General features: G+C 48.7%; 1 protein-coding gene across 1 annotated transcript; it reads left to right on the top strand.

The window, feature by feature from the left end:
* Positions 1-446: 446 nt before the first annotated feature.
* On the top strand, positions 447-14474 carry PARK7 (Parkinsonism associated deglycase). Its single transcript, XM_063943558.1, has 6 exons — positions 447-598; positions 2840-2941; positions 6525-6584; positions 8534-8603; positions 11557-11643; positions 14084-14474. The coding sequence occupies exons 1-6, from the start codon at positions 509-511 to the stop codon at positions 14242-14244; spliced, it is 570 nt and encodes a 189-aa protein (XP_063799628.1). The 5' UTR covers positions 447-508; the 3' UTR covers positions 14245-14474.
* Positions 14475-14812: the final 338 nt, after the last annotated feature.

The following is a 14812-nucleotide window of genomic DNA, read 5'->3' as shown; positions in this document are numbered from 1 at the left end:
GCCGAGACTTATTCTCCCTCGTTGGGGTCCACGACCCCCCTGGAGGGAGAATAAAATAGCGTGGCGCGCGTAGCGAGCCACTGTGCCCGCAGCATGGCGAGCGCAGCGAGCCCGCGAGGGGCTCATTTGCACTCGCCACACTGTTGGTAAGCCGGCGGTCGGGCTCCCGGCACCGGTATGCTGGTCGCCGGGAGCTCGACCGCCGGCATACCATACTACACCCCTTAAAACATGGATTACTTGAGATCTGGGTTACTTGAGATCTGACTTTGGAAACACTGCCACACTGATAAAGAATTATAAACTGTTGAGCGATATAGCTGAAGGTGTGATATTTTTAAATAAGCAGCAGGTGGCGCTGTGACCGTCACATGTAAATCGCGCTGGGTAGTTTGGCCCGCGTGTCCTCCCGTCCGTCTTGTAAAGGGCTCTGCACTCTTCAGCACTGCACTATCTGCAGACGCTGACATCCCGCAGTACAAGGACCTGTCCGCAGTTTTCTGACACTATGGTCGGCAAGAGAGCCCTGGTGATCCTGGCCAAAGGCGCAGAGGAGATGGAGACGGTGATACCCACTGATGTGATGAGAAGAGCAGGAGTCAGTATACATTCGGCTGTAATATCCTGTATATAAAGTTGGTTATTATCATCATTGCTGGCAGGCCAAGCTCTGTAATGCGTGTGCAGGGAGCTCTGCCATGGGGAGTGGGTAGGTACTGGGAGGGAGCTCTGCCATGGGGAGTGGGCAGGTACTGGGAGGGAGCTCTGCCATGGGGAGTGGGCAGGAGCAGGGAGGGAGCTCTGCCATGGGGAGTGGGCAGGAACAGGGAGGGAGCTCTGCCATGGGGAGTGGGTGGGGAGCTCTGCCATGGGAAGTGGGTGGGGAGCTCTGCCATGGGGAGTGGGTGGGAAGCTCTGCCATGGGGAGTGGGCAGGTACTGGGATGGAGCTCTGCCATGGGGAGTGGGTGGGGAGCTCTGCCATGGGGAGTGGGTGGGAAGCTCTGCCATGGGGAGTGGGTGGGGAGCTGTGCCTTTGGGAGTGGGCAGGTACTGGGAGGGAGCTCTGCCATGGGGAGCGGGCAGGTACTGGGAGGGAGCTCTGCCATGGGGAGTGGGCAGGAACAGGGAGGGAGCTCTGCCATGGGGAGTGGGTGGGGAGCTCTGCCATGGGGAGTGGGCAGGTACTGGGATGGAGCTCTGCCATGGGGAGTGGGTGGGGAGCTGTGCCTTAGGGAGTGGGCAGGTACTGGGAGGGAGCTCTGCCATGGGGAGTGGGTGGGGAGCTGTGCCTTAGGGAGTGGGCAGGTACTGGGAGGGAGCTCTGCCATGGGGAGCGGGCAGGTACTGGGAGGGAGCTCTGCCATTGGGTGTGAGCAGGGAGTGGGTGGGGAGCTCTGCCATGGGGAGTGGGCAGGTACTGGGAGGGAGCTCTGCCATAGGGAGCGGGCAGGTACTGGGACGGAGCTCTGCCATGGGGAGTGGGCAGGTACTGGGAGGGAGCTCTGCCATGGGGAGCGGGCAGGTACTGGGAGGGAGCTCTGCCATGGGGAGCGGGCAGGTACTGGGAGGGAGCTCTGCCATGGGGAGTGGGCAGGTACTGGGAGGGAGCTTTGCCATGGGGAGTGGGCAGGAACAGGGAGGAAGCTCTGCCATGGGGAGTGGGTGGGGAGCTCTGCCATGGGGAGTGGGCAGGTACTGGGATGGAGCTCTGCCATGGGGAGTGGGTGGGGAGCTGTGCCTTAGGGAGTGGGCAGGTACTGGGAGGGAGCTCTGCCATGGGGAGTGGGTGGGGAGCTGTGCCTTAGGGAGTGGGCAGGTACTGGGAGGGATCTCTGCCATGGGGAGTGGGCAGGTACTGGGAGGGAGCTCTGCCATTGGGTGTGAGCAGGGAGTGGGTGGGGAGCTCTGCCATGGGGAGTGGGCAGGTACTGGGAGGGAGCTCTGCCATAGGGAGCGGGCAGGTACTGGGACGGAGCTCTGCCATGGGGAGTGGACAGGTACTGGGAGGGAGCTCTGCCATTGGGTGTGAGCAGGGAGTGGGTGGGGAGCTCTGCCATGGGGAGTGGGCACGTACTGGGAGGGAGCTCTGCCATAGGGAGCGGGCAGGTACTGGGACGGAGCTCTGCCATGGGGAGTGGGCAGGTACTGGGAGGGAGCTCTGCCATGGGGAGTGGGTGTGGAGCTCTGCCATGGGGAGTGGGCAGGTACTGGGAGCTGTCTCCTGGGGCATTGTCACCCATGATCCTTGATGTCTCACCCCTGTCTGTCTCCCATTCCCCTTTAGATTGCAAGCTCTGATGAGCGGTACCTCTTCCCTCAGAGTACTGTTTCTGTATGGCGCTGCGGACCCCTTGTGGCGCCATATAAAGCAGGAAAATAACTTGTACAATTGCTGTATGAACGTTTGTCTGTTGAGAAGACTTTTATCAGGGTAGCAGAACACTGTTGTCAGTTTATAAGAGTTTTGTGCTGCAGGTCAGACGGATTCATCTACATCGCTCTGACAGGTGAATATATTGCTCTGCAGGTTTTCACAATGCACCTTTTTGCTGCCAGTCATCATTTCTGTCTTGGCTGCCTGAAAAGCAACGATTTACAAGAGCGCAGCTCAGTGCGTTTACCCCTAAATCTGCGGCAACTCCACATATTTTTAGCAAGCATAGAAGGTGACAGAACTGTGCTTAGAGAGCCATCAACGTTTTATGTCCAAGTCCTTTTGTTAATTATATTTTATGAGCAGATAGAGGGTAATGAAAATAAAACATTTTATTTTGCAGTTTATTCTACTTAAGCTGCTCTTTTTTATTTTGGTGATTCCTCTCCCGTTTCTTTATCAGATCAAAGTGATTGTTGCAGGACTATCGGGCAAAGATCCAGTTCAGTGCAGCCGAGATGTCGTGATCTGTCCTGACACCAGCCTGGAGGAAGCCCGGACACAGGTAAGATGGTGTTTTAAGGCGGGCATCTGTTATCTTATAGGAATGCCACACATTAGCAAAATGGAACTTTGTGTTAATTATATTGTATGGAGTTCTTCTTCAAAGGATCAGCACCTCTAAAATAGTGCCCGTAAGGAACCCTATTAAGTATTATTATTATTTTTGCCTCTTCTAGCAGGAAATCTAAGTTTAAAAGTTTTTTCTGCTATCGCTTTATGCTGCCTTAGAACATTGTACTGATCAGACTGCAGCTGGTTGACTTGTTCCGGGTGTGCACCCTGTCAGCAGTTGGTCTGTGTGTGTGGTCATTGTATATGTGACCAGTTCTACATTTATGCTGGTAGTTCTTAATGGATGTTTCTGTGATGAGAACTTGGGCTACCAGATCTGCAGGTGTGTGCGATCAGCTTGAAGGGCCCCATACACTTATACGACATGACGGCCCGTCATGTCGTCTAGGATTTCCCTTCAACCTCCCGGGCGGCACTATAGTAAAAAAAACATCGTATGCGTTCCTTTTAAATACAATTTATCTTATACGATCCCAGCCATTCCTGCGGGATCCGACATATCACGAGTGCAGCACTCGTGATATGTCAGATCTAGGGTGATCCGATCCGATGCTCACGGAAACGCGCATCGGATCGGGTGTGAAGCACAACGAAAATGCCCGATTTCACCCAATATATCGCCCCGAATGCCCGAATTGGGCTGAAATCGGGCATTATCGTTCTAGTGTATGGGGCCCTTAAGCTATTACAGAATGCAGCTCTGTGACTGTATCCAGGCAGACTATTGCCGCTGTAAAGGTCAGATATTCTGGTACATGAACGGCCGTTGCTCAGTCTAATTTAGGAAAGGTGCTTTCGCCACTTCATCTGCAGCCTGGCTCTCATGCTGCCTTTATGATAACTGTACGTCTGGGGGGGTTAAACTTATTTCTCAGGGTTAATTGTTAGCACTCTTTCCTCATTTTTGCACTTTTTCATTTTTTATTCCCTCCTCCCCCCCCCCCCCCCCCCCCCATAATACAAAACCAATCCACACACTCATCCCGCAACTCCCACCAGACAGTTTGGTGTGTAGGTGTGTACCCAGCTTAAGACGGTAGATCCTATTTATTCAGGTACAGCCCTGCAATGGAGCTACGGTAAGTCATACTATAGGTTCCAGTAGGATGCAGCGGCTGAAGGAACTGCAACCGGAGTGCCGCTGGATTTAATAGCAGCTGCTGCAGCCACTGTTTCTGCACCAGAGGCCTGCGGTTTATGCAGTAACTGAGACATAACGAGCACAGAAGTCTGTAGCTCTGTGTAAGCTCGGACGAAGGGCTTCTAGCCAGTAGGTCCTGTTTTGTTTCATGTATTCTTTAAGGCTGGGGTACACACTTGCCGAAATATCGTTCGTACAGCCGGATGGGGCATTGGCTCGTGTGTACGGCTGATATGTTTGTGAATGACTTCATTCACAAACATATCAGGTCAGCCCTGCGGCACAGCTGACCCGCCAGCTGAACGGTATTTCTCGGCTGCAGCATCCATTGAATATGATGTCACAAGTGGGCGGCATATTCAGATGGGTCTGCTGGCCAGACATATTGGGCAGATCTGATCGGTAAGTGTGTATGAACAATTATTTGTGCATAAACCTTACCAATAATTACACTGGTCGGCGCATCAGCCTAATGGCCAATCCACCGGCCAAGTGTGTTCCCAGCCTATGGGGTATGTTCAATTGAAGTCGGATCCATCCCGACATTCATTTGTCGAAATGGTTCCGACCTGGGCTATTCAATGCAATCTCAATTCGACTTTAAAAAAAGTCGAATTGAGATGCGGGAGCTGAGACGGGGCAGAGCCGCGGACAGACAGGGGAGAGCAGCGTTACAGCAGCGGCTATATAGCAGCTGCTGTAGCGCGGCTCTCCCCCGTCTCTGCCTCTCCCCCGTCTCTACTACCGCATCACAGCCGCCGCTCACGGCAGCATCCACCCGGCTCCAGCAAGCGAGACCTCTATATAACCGCTGCTGTAGCGATATTCTCCCCCGTCTGCCTGCGGCTCTTCCCCGTCTCGCTTGCTGGAGCATGGGGTGGACGCTGCTGTGAGCGGCGGCTGTGACACATCCTCCGGCGCTGCTTTCCCCGTCTGCCCGCGGCTCGCCCCGTCTCTGCTCCCGCATCTCACTCCGACTTTTTTTTTAAGCCGAATTGAGATGGCCGAAAACGGGGCAGCCCCCGTTTTCAACACATGCACGCGAATCGGCAGCTATTCCGCCGATCCACGTGCTTTTCGACAAGTCGAATTCCTCGACTTGTCAAATAATTTGGGGTTAGTTTTAATAGGTCGGAAAACTTCCGTCTTTTCGACAGATGGCAGCTTTCGACTTCAGTTGAAAAATACCCCTAAGTGTGGTGAAAATAGAGAAATTAACTTAACATGTAGAATCTTAAGATTAATACATCAAGATTTAAAATAATTTCTGTAGGACACACAACTCTGAAAGCAAATTAGAGAATAACTGATGATGTGCTATTGTCAATAAGAGGATATAGAATTTGGTGTTTCAGATGATAAGATGGTAAATAAGAAGTGGTGTCAGAAGTGGGGAGGAGGCGCTAGAATACTTGGCTGTATAGTGAGAGAGAGGTTGTATTGTTCCTTTAGAGCAGTGGTTCTCAACCTCGGTCCTCAAGTACCCCCAACAGTTCATGTTTTCCAGATCACCTAGCAGGTGAACAGGTGTATTCATTACTCACTGACACATTATAAAAGACCCACAGGTGGAGCAAATTATTTCACTTGCAATCCTGTGAGGAGACCTGGAAAACATGAACTGTTGGGGGCACTTGAGGACCGAGGTTGAGAACCACTGCTTTAGAGGACCTGATAGTGCCTCCCCTCCAGCCCTTTATACAGCTACGGAGAACTATTTCCAAAAACAGAATTAAATTAGAAAAAAACTTCAGCAAAGAGCTACTAAAAAGGGGGCATATTTCGAAGGTGGTGTATAACGGCTTAAGTTCGTTATTTTCACTGTGGTCCTAATTGTGTGGAGTTTGTATATTCTCTCCGTACTTGCGTGGGTTTCCTCCGGGTACTCCGGTTTCCTCCCACAATCCAAAAATATACTGGTAGGTTAATTGGCTCCCAACAAAATTAACCATAGTGTGTAAGTGTGTGCGTGTACATGTGGTAGGGAATTTAGAGTGTAAGCTCCACTGGGGCACGGACTGATATGAATGGTCAAATATTCTCTGTAAAATACTCCGGAACATGTGTGCGCTGTATAAATAACTGGTAATAAATAATTATTCGAAATTTAAGAATAAAGATGTTGGTAAGACTTGGAAAACTATTATGAAGTAACCTATAGACTTTGGTCAATCCAATGAATTCCTTGATTAATGATGCCTTGTGCAGCTCACTGTGTTTTGTCCAGACCTGCCTAATACCTGAGGGACAGGCACTCACAAGTGTACCGTAGCCTCTGGATGTGGGGTCACTTACAATGATGCGCTACAGTACTGCGTGTGTGACAAGCCAACAGTCGGCCATTTTCATTCTGGATTTTTTCTTTCGTCAGGGCCCGTATGATGTTGTGGTGCTTCCTGGTGGTAACCTCGGCGCTCAGAATTTGTCAGAGGTAAGAAATAACGCTCTGTTGTTACAGTTAAATTTCCATCACCCAAAATCATTGGGTTACAGTTATTGGTCCATTTAATGGGAATTGTCTGATTCCTGGCTCACTAAACATTGCACAGCGCTCATTGGGATCTGTGCTCCTGGTCAGGTTTTGTGGCCCTGTCTTATAATGTATGTGCGCCATCCAACAGGTCTGTCTGTATTCCGTGTCGTATAACCCATGGTCCTTTCCCTGGTTCCATAACAGGATGACGTATCTCTGCAGTGCTGGTGTGGCTAGGAAGAAATGACGTTAGTTGTCTAACACAGTACTAGATTGCAGACTTTTTTGCAATACTATACAGCTTCTTAAAGTGAATGAGAATAAAAGCTTTTTATTCTGTATTCACACTTCTAAAGGTCATGGGGTATCAGGTGGGCAGTCAGTATTGCAAGACAAACTTCTCTACATGGTAAGAGGCCTGAGGATTACGGGTCATTCAGATTTGATCGCTGGGCTGCGTTTTTTGCTGTCCTGCGATCAGATAGTCGCCGCCTACAGGGGGAGTGTATTTTTGCTGTGCGAGCGCATGTGTAGCTGAGCTGCTAAAATCAGTTTGTGCAGTCTCTGCGCAGCCCAGGATTTACTGTTCCAGTGCGATTGAATTCTGCTGATTGGGGCCAGAGCTGACGTTAGACACCCTCCCTGAAACCGCTTGAGCCCGCCTGCGTTGTTCCGGACTCTCCCTGAGAACGGTCAGTTGCCACCCACAAACGGCCTCTTCCTGTCAATCACCTTGCATACGCCTGTGCGAATGGCTCCTTCGCACCCTCCCGTCGCTGAACGCCGATGCTTGTTGTAGCTGTTCGACGTGCCTGCGCATTGTGGTGCATACACATGCGCAGTTCTGATAGCCGGCTGTGCGAAAACGCACAGCAGCGTTCAGATCGGAATGACCCCCTAGGATGGGCGAATGATAAAATGTGTATCCCTGAAGGAGCCACCACTATCAGTCTAGTACCCCTGTCACACCTACGTCCTGGGTTTAATCTGCGCAAAGTGAACACTATTTCAAGCCTTGTCATAGCTGCTCAACCCCCTTTGTCTATAAGGATTTACCGTTCGGTAACCAAAATCCCACTTTCTCGCCTCACATTGGACCCTGGTTATTCCTGGGTGGGTTCCCTTCACACTGCACCCGTGTCTGCCCTACATGTCTTGCCCCTGAGGTTGGCTGTGTATGCCCATCAGCATCTCTTAAACCTAACCCAGGTTGAGCCTTTCACACTGAAGCTGATCCACATCGGTCCCGGGAAGAACCCTGGTAGATAGAATTCCCAGGCCACCGAACTTGGGTTGACTAGGGCAGGTAAGTCACTGCTGACATTCTAACATGTTGACACTTCCTTATTGTCTACATGAGGAATGTTCTTCATGGTCAAAGTAGACATCATGGCTGTGTTGACATACATGACCAACCTTATAGCGGGGTCTGCATAAGGCGGCCGATCCCTTCTCATGTATGAGCTGGTTTTCCTGACATGCTGAGGCCGTTCATCAGTCAGTGACCCTGATAAGAACATTTTGGAGGAGACCTGGGCAGGATGTAGGCTCTGTCTATAGCTATCTGGATGTGGGTAAGCGCAGATCTAGTACTGCGGTGGTAAAATGTAGGAGCCCCAGTTATTCTGATGTATCCACCTCCTGTGACAAGCCAATGAGCAGAACCCTTCTAATAACTACCAATCACTTAGTGTGACGCCCTCATAAGTATTGTTATACCGTAGTAACCAAACTCCATTTTGTTCTGGTTTGCTTAAAATTAGAAATATATTTTCTACTTGAGGAGTAAAGTGAATGTTCAATTGCTTTTGGGAATGATTGGGCCCTTTGGTAGGATATTGGCTGAAGCTTTATTGTAGGAGGATTCTATAGGGAAGAAATGGCCTAAACGTGTTTCTTTTCCCCAGTCTGCTGCAGTAAAGGAAGTGCTACAGGAACAAGATGCCAAGAAAGGCCTGATCGCTGCCATATGTGCAGGTAGGAACCGGCTGTTTCCTGCGTAGTAACAGTGACGTACGTACCGAGGGGTTTATTTACTAAAGATTTTAAAAATTAAATTGGTGTTGCCGATAGCAATTACTGTAATCAGATTCTGTCACTTTCTAGAATCCAATAGAGAAATGATAGCTGGGGCTGGAGGTAATGAAGTCCGAGTTGGCCGGAGGTGCGGGTTCCCGACTGAACTTGGACTTTTTTTTTTTTTCTTTTTTTAAAGTGGCATTCATTTATAATGCATGGTTTTGCCTTGTTCATGATTGCCGCTTTAAAGAAACGTCCCAGTTCGGCCACAAACGTGCACCTGCAGCCAACTTGGACTTCGGTACATCCGGCCCCTAGAATCTAATTGGTTACTAGGGCAATGCTACCACATTTCATTTTTAGAAGCTTTATTAAATCTACCCCTAAGACTTAGTTGTAAGCCTGGTTAGAAAGTCTACACAAGCCATATCGACTGTGCGTTCCTCCTACATGGAGTATATTAGCGGTCCATATAAATTGGAAGTGTCTACTCTAGTAACTTTTCACATACAAGTGGGTGTGCCATAAAGACACAAGTTCTGTGCATTTTACACTAATTTTAAGCAAGTCCGATTTGTTCATGGGGGGTAATTCAGAGTTGATCGCAGCAGCAAATTTGTTAGTAATTGGGCAAAACCATGTGCACTGCAGGTGGGGCAGATGTAACATGTGCAGAGAGTTAGATTTGGGTGGGTCATTTTGTTTCTGTGCAGGGTAAATACTGGCTGCTTTATTTTTACACTGCAATTTAGATTTCAGTTTGAACACACCCCACCCAAATCTAACTCTCTCTGCACATGTTACATCTGCCCCACCTGCAGTGCACATGGTTTTGCCCAACTGCTAACAAATTTGCTGCTGTGATCAACTCTGAATTAGGCCCATGGTGCAAATGATCTTCAGCCTATATGAGGCCCGCCATCACTTGATTGTGGTTTGTGATTGCTTTCCCCTCACACCTGAATCGTTCACCCTACTTGGGAGAGAGAGTGTTGCTTAAGCAGGCCTTCTTCAGGCTTGTACAAATAAATCATTGGTCTGGATTAGTGATGAGCGGATTCGGTTTTACTCGGTTCTCAAAACGGCATCTTATTGGCTATCCAAAACACGTGACATCCGTGAGCCAATAAGATGCCGTTTTGAGAACCGAGTAAAACCGAATCCGCTCATCACTAGTCTGGATTATTAGATCTACATTAAAAAGGTCTACAGTCAATAGATCTACCAGTAATGGTAGACATGCATTAGGACGACAGGGTCAGAATGTCGACATAGAATAGGTAGACAGTAGGAAAGGTCGACATGGAAATAGTCGACAAACAAAAAAAGGTAGACAAGTTTGTTTGGTTTTTTTTTTTTTTGTGTGTTTTTTTTGGGGTATTTTGTGACAGGAGCGGTTCTTGGTGCGGGAGACAGTGCCTGCGCCCGGGGTGCTGTGGCCTGGGGGCGCAGCCGCAGGCACCACCACCTACTCGCACCCTGCTCCCTGGCTGCAGCGGACGGCGTGGGCGTCCGCTGCAGCCGGCTCCAGTGACAGACACTAGAGGTCATTATTGACCTCTAGTGTCTGTGCAGCGCTGCTATGGGAGAGACATCATGACATCTCTCCCATAGAGAGGAGCTGCGGGAGGCCAGACGGAGCAGCAGCGGTCAAGAAGCAGGAGTGGGGCAGTGGTAAGTATTTTTATTTTATTTTTGTGTGTGTTTGTAAGCGGCTACTAAGGGGCACAGAAACAGAGGGAACAACTACTGGGGGCACACCAACAGGGGGCACAGCGACGGGGCACAACTACTGGGGGCAAAGCAACAGGGGGCACAACTACTGGGGGCACAGCGATGGGGCAAATCTACTGGGAGCATAGCTATAGGGGCAAATCTACTGGGGGCACAGCTACAGGGGGCAAATCTACTGGGGGGCACAACTACTTGGGGCAAATCTGGGGGCATAACTGTGGCCACGCCCCTCCCCTATGAAGCCACGCCCCTATTTTTTGCCGCGCGCCTCCTGTGAGCACTAAGGGGGAGATTCAAGTGTATGAAAAGTCGGTTGGGTGTCTGTTTTTCCTGTCTATTAGATAGGAAAAAACAGACTCGCAACTGACTTTTCAAACATTTGAATTCCCCCCCCTTACTCTGTGTGTGTGGGGGGGGAGGGAATGTTGGGTGCCAGCGGAAACTTTCGCACTGGGTGCCACAAGGTGTAGAACCGGCCCTGATGGCAAAGTATGAACAAGTTGACCAAATTGCAAAGTCGACCCCTTGACCCTGTCGACCTGTCTACCTTTTACATGTCGACCTAATGCATATCTACCATTAGTGGTAGACCTATTGACTGTAGACCTTTCTAGTGTGGATCTGTAATTACTGTATTATACGCTTCTTCCTTTGTATACTGAAATGGAAGAAAGTGCAGATTGTTAGATGTGTACTGTGCACGGCCGCAGGCTGTCCTTGTTGTTTGATACTAGCTGACCTTATACTCTTACCATGCATTACTTCCTGCAGGTGGTGTTCCTGGCAGCACAGCCCTTTTTAAAAGCCCCTGCAAGCTCTCATCAACCTGTGTTCCCCCTCCAATATATACGCTTACTTGCTTGTCTCATATACGTACTGGTAGCTGTCACAGGAATGCAGCCCATCGCAGGGCACATTGGTTTTTGTGGATTTATTTTAGATTGCTCACCTTTATGGTGGCTTCACCTGGATGTCTGATGGTGCAGGTAAGTGACATAACACTATTTGCTAAATCTCAGTAGGAGAGAATGTGCTGGGGGAGGATCGGCGAGGCGATGAGGATAGATGGAGCAGCCTGTCTGGCACATAGGCTTGTACTAGTTTATGTGTATTAAAGAGGACTGTCCTGGGAACTGTGCTTAGTGCTGGCTGTGACTGTGTATCGTGCTTATTACAGGACCCACGGCTCTGCTGGCTCATGGAATAGGATTTGGACGAAGCGTCACTACTCATCCCTTAGCTAAGGATAAAATGATGCATGGCGGTAAGTGGCCATAATTAGAACAATATAAAATGATAGGATGATGGTCTGAAGGTGTTGGGCCTGACATGGGAGTAAGCACTGTCAGTGCCGTAGAGAGCTGTGCGGGCTTTGGTACTCTTCAGGAGGTCCACAACGAAGACTGTGGAGGCATGGGCCTCTCAGCAAGGGGCAAATCTTGAGTGGGGGGGCAGATCAGTGTGACGGTGGTAACTGGTACCCCCTTGCCACCCTATCTCGGCATCCCTGAGTTCGGTAACTGAGCGCATTGTTAATACCATGTTACACTGCAGGTGGGGTAGATGTAAAATGTGCAGGGCGATTATGATCTGAGAGGGGCGTGTCCAAACTCGCATCACAATAAAGCTGTCCAGCATTCGTGGGCTACATGCAAAAACAGCCAGTATTTACCTTGCATGCAAAACAAATTTATTTGCACCTCTTGCAGTGCAACAGCAGCGACACATGGGCTGACCATGGCCAACCCCCGCCTCCCAGTGACCAAAAGGGGTGTGGCCTTGTGAGAAGGGGCGTGGTCAGTTGCCTGACCCGGATCGTATCACTCCGGTGATGCTGGACTGCCCCTGGAGACTTGTTTGGCTGCACTGCCTGCTCCTGTGACAGGACATTGACGGGAGCTGAGTGCTGCTTGCTAATGGGAAAGGAGTGTTCCAAGCATTCTAGTGGCGGCCACTGCTGGACTGTACTCCATGTTGGCCCGCACACTAAGAAGACAGGACAGGAGTCACTTATGCTGCTTTCACATCGCAAAACCTGCATTTGAAACGGTTCTTTAAACGGTTCTTAAAACTGGTCTGAGCAGTTAAACCCCCTTCACATCGCATGCTGTAACCAGTATATTACCATTTCATTACCGTTTTGGTACCTTTCACACTGAACCTGTTTCACCCATAGAAAACAGTGGTTGTCATTATAAATGTTTATTTCCTGCTTCTGCCTGGTGACATCACACATGGAGACAGCCTATCACCATCTGGGGCTTGCAAATACCGTTTCAGACCCTTTCACACTGCACAATTAAACGGGTCTGAAACAGGTAGGACCCTGCTTTTTTACCGTTTCAAAATACCAGTATTTTGTAAACGGTAAATTGAAGGTGACCCTTTCACATCGCAGCTCGAACCGTTTAGGAAGCCAGTAAAAACGGTAAATTACCGGGTACAAGCTGCGGTGTGAAAGGGGTATCAGTAGGTCACTAGTAAACTCAGAGCTTTTCATCTCTTTCCTAATGGATCGTTCCGTGGTTTTGGCTACATTTAGCTGTAGCCGTGTTCTCTACATCTATTGCAGGGATTTCACCTCTATGGTCCTGATTCCTAGTTGGATGCAAACGCGATGGTCGTCAAAAAAGGTCGACACAGGGTTTTTATTGCATTTTGGGTGTTATTTTGCATGTTTGACCACGTGACCCAAATTAGTGTACCACCTCCCGTCACGTGAGGTGCCTCACTGCTCTCTGCACAGGTTACTATTTCCTATTGTAGTCCACATGGATGGTAAAGTATGACAAATAGAAAAGTGTGTCTACCTATTGACTGCTGACCTATCAGGATACCGGGCCAAATACATGTATGAGCCACTTAAGTTGAAATTATCCTTTTTTAAGTGGCAGATGTACAGTACTAAACCTTGGAGAGTGATAAAGTGGAGAGCGATAAACTGCCAAACAATCAGCTCCTAGTTGTCAGATCAAACACAGCCTGTAACATGGCAGTCAGGAGCTGATTGGCTGGTATTTTATCTCTCTCCAAGGCTTATTAGTACAGCTCCCCCCTAAAAATGCTTGCTTGGTAAAATCTGCTCCGATTTCTTTTAGACACAGACACTAGGGCAGATGTATTAAGCCTGGAGAAGTGATAAAGCAGTGATAAGTGGAAGGTGATAACGCACCAGTCAATCAGCCCCAGTATGTAAATTGACAGTTAGGAGCTGATTGGCTGGTGCTTTATCACCTTCCCCATATCACTGCTTTATCACTTCTCCAGGCTTAATACATCTGCCCCTCAGTATTGGTGTTATATCCGCTCTTAGTGGATTTTTGCAGGAACGTTAGGTCTGGAGATTCCACTGTGTACCCCGTGTTTCTGAATTCTATCTCTATTGATCTTTGCAGAATTCAGCAAAGCTTAGTCTGACCACACCTTAATCTCAGAGCATACATTCACTGTGTGTATGGCCAGGTCCCCAATAATATAGGATTAAAGTTCCTGGTGATTTTACGTATATTTGCTAACGGCATATGTATGTAAACGGATGCAGCCCTTACTAGTATTTACCCTATCTAGTTAGCAGGAGCCGGTGACATCCTGGAAATATTTGAAGCTTGATCTTAATTTTAAGAGAGTATTTATTAACAAGTGTTGGGTCTGTCTTTATCTCTTCCAATCGTACACTTATTCCTGCGTCTCCGATGTCTTTCCAGATCACTACAAGTACTCTGAGAGTAGAGTGGAGAAGGACGGCCACTTCATCACCAGTCGTGGGCCTGGCACCAGCTTTGAGTTTGGTCTTGCTATTGTGGAGCACTTGGCGGGGAAGGAAGTGGCTGATCAAGTAAAGGCACCGCTTGTTCTCAAAGATTAAACCACTGTGGTCAATAGGTGGCCACCTTGCACTTTTAAGTAATTCTTAAATATTGAAGCCTTCTAAAGCTGTGATGACGAGAAAATACGTAGTGGTGGATATTTTTTTTCCAAAGGTCCCTTCATTATCAATAATACTGCACTTAGTACAGGTATAACCTATTCTGGGTTATGCGGTCATTGTGAGGCGTGTCTTGGCTAATTCACAATAAATCCTCTTTTGAAGTTTTAGTTTTATTCCCCTAATAACAGAATATGAATTTATACAGCACACGCGGCGTCACATATTCGTGTATAAATTGTGGAGAGGATGACAAATAATTTGTATGGATTATCTGAAAGTAAAGGTGCAATTATCCTTGTGAAAAATGGAGGCTTACAGTAGTCATGAATGTGGTAATATACATTTAGTGGAGACTGAATGAGGAGAAAACGTCCGCCTACTTTGGTATGACTGTGGTTCAGGCTGATCAATCAATTCCACACAAGCAACGCGTTTCACATGCAGCATTCTGTTATCATGCCTGCTGAAACTCCTGTTTGTAAGGTGCAACTAATGTATATTGCAC

This window comes from Pseudophryne corroboree, chromosome 10 (assembly GCF_028390025.1).
Source record: "Pseudophryne corroboree isolate aPseCor3 chromosome 10, aPseCor3.hap2, whole genome shotgun sequence".
Taxonomy (NCBI): domain Eukaryota; kingdom Metazoa; phylum Chordata; class Amphibia; order Anura; family Myobatrachidae; genus Pseudophryne; species Pseudophryne corroboree.
This window is presented reverse-complemented; position numbering and strand designations above follow the sequence as displayed.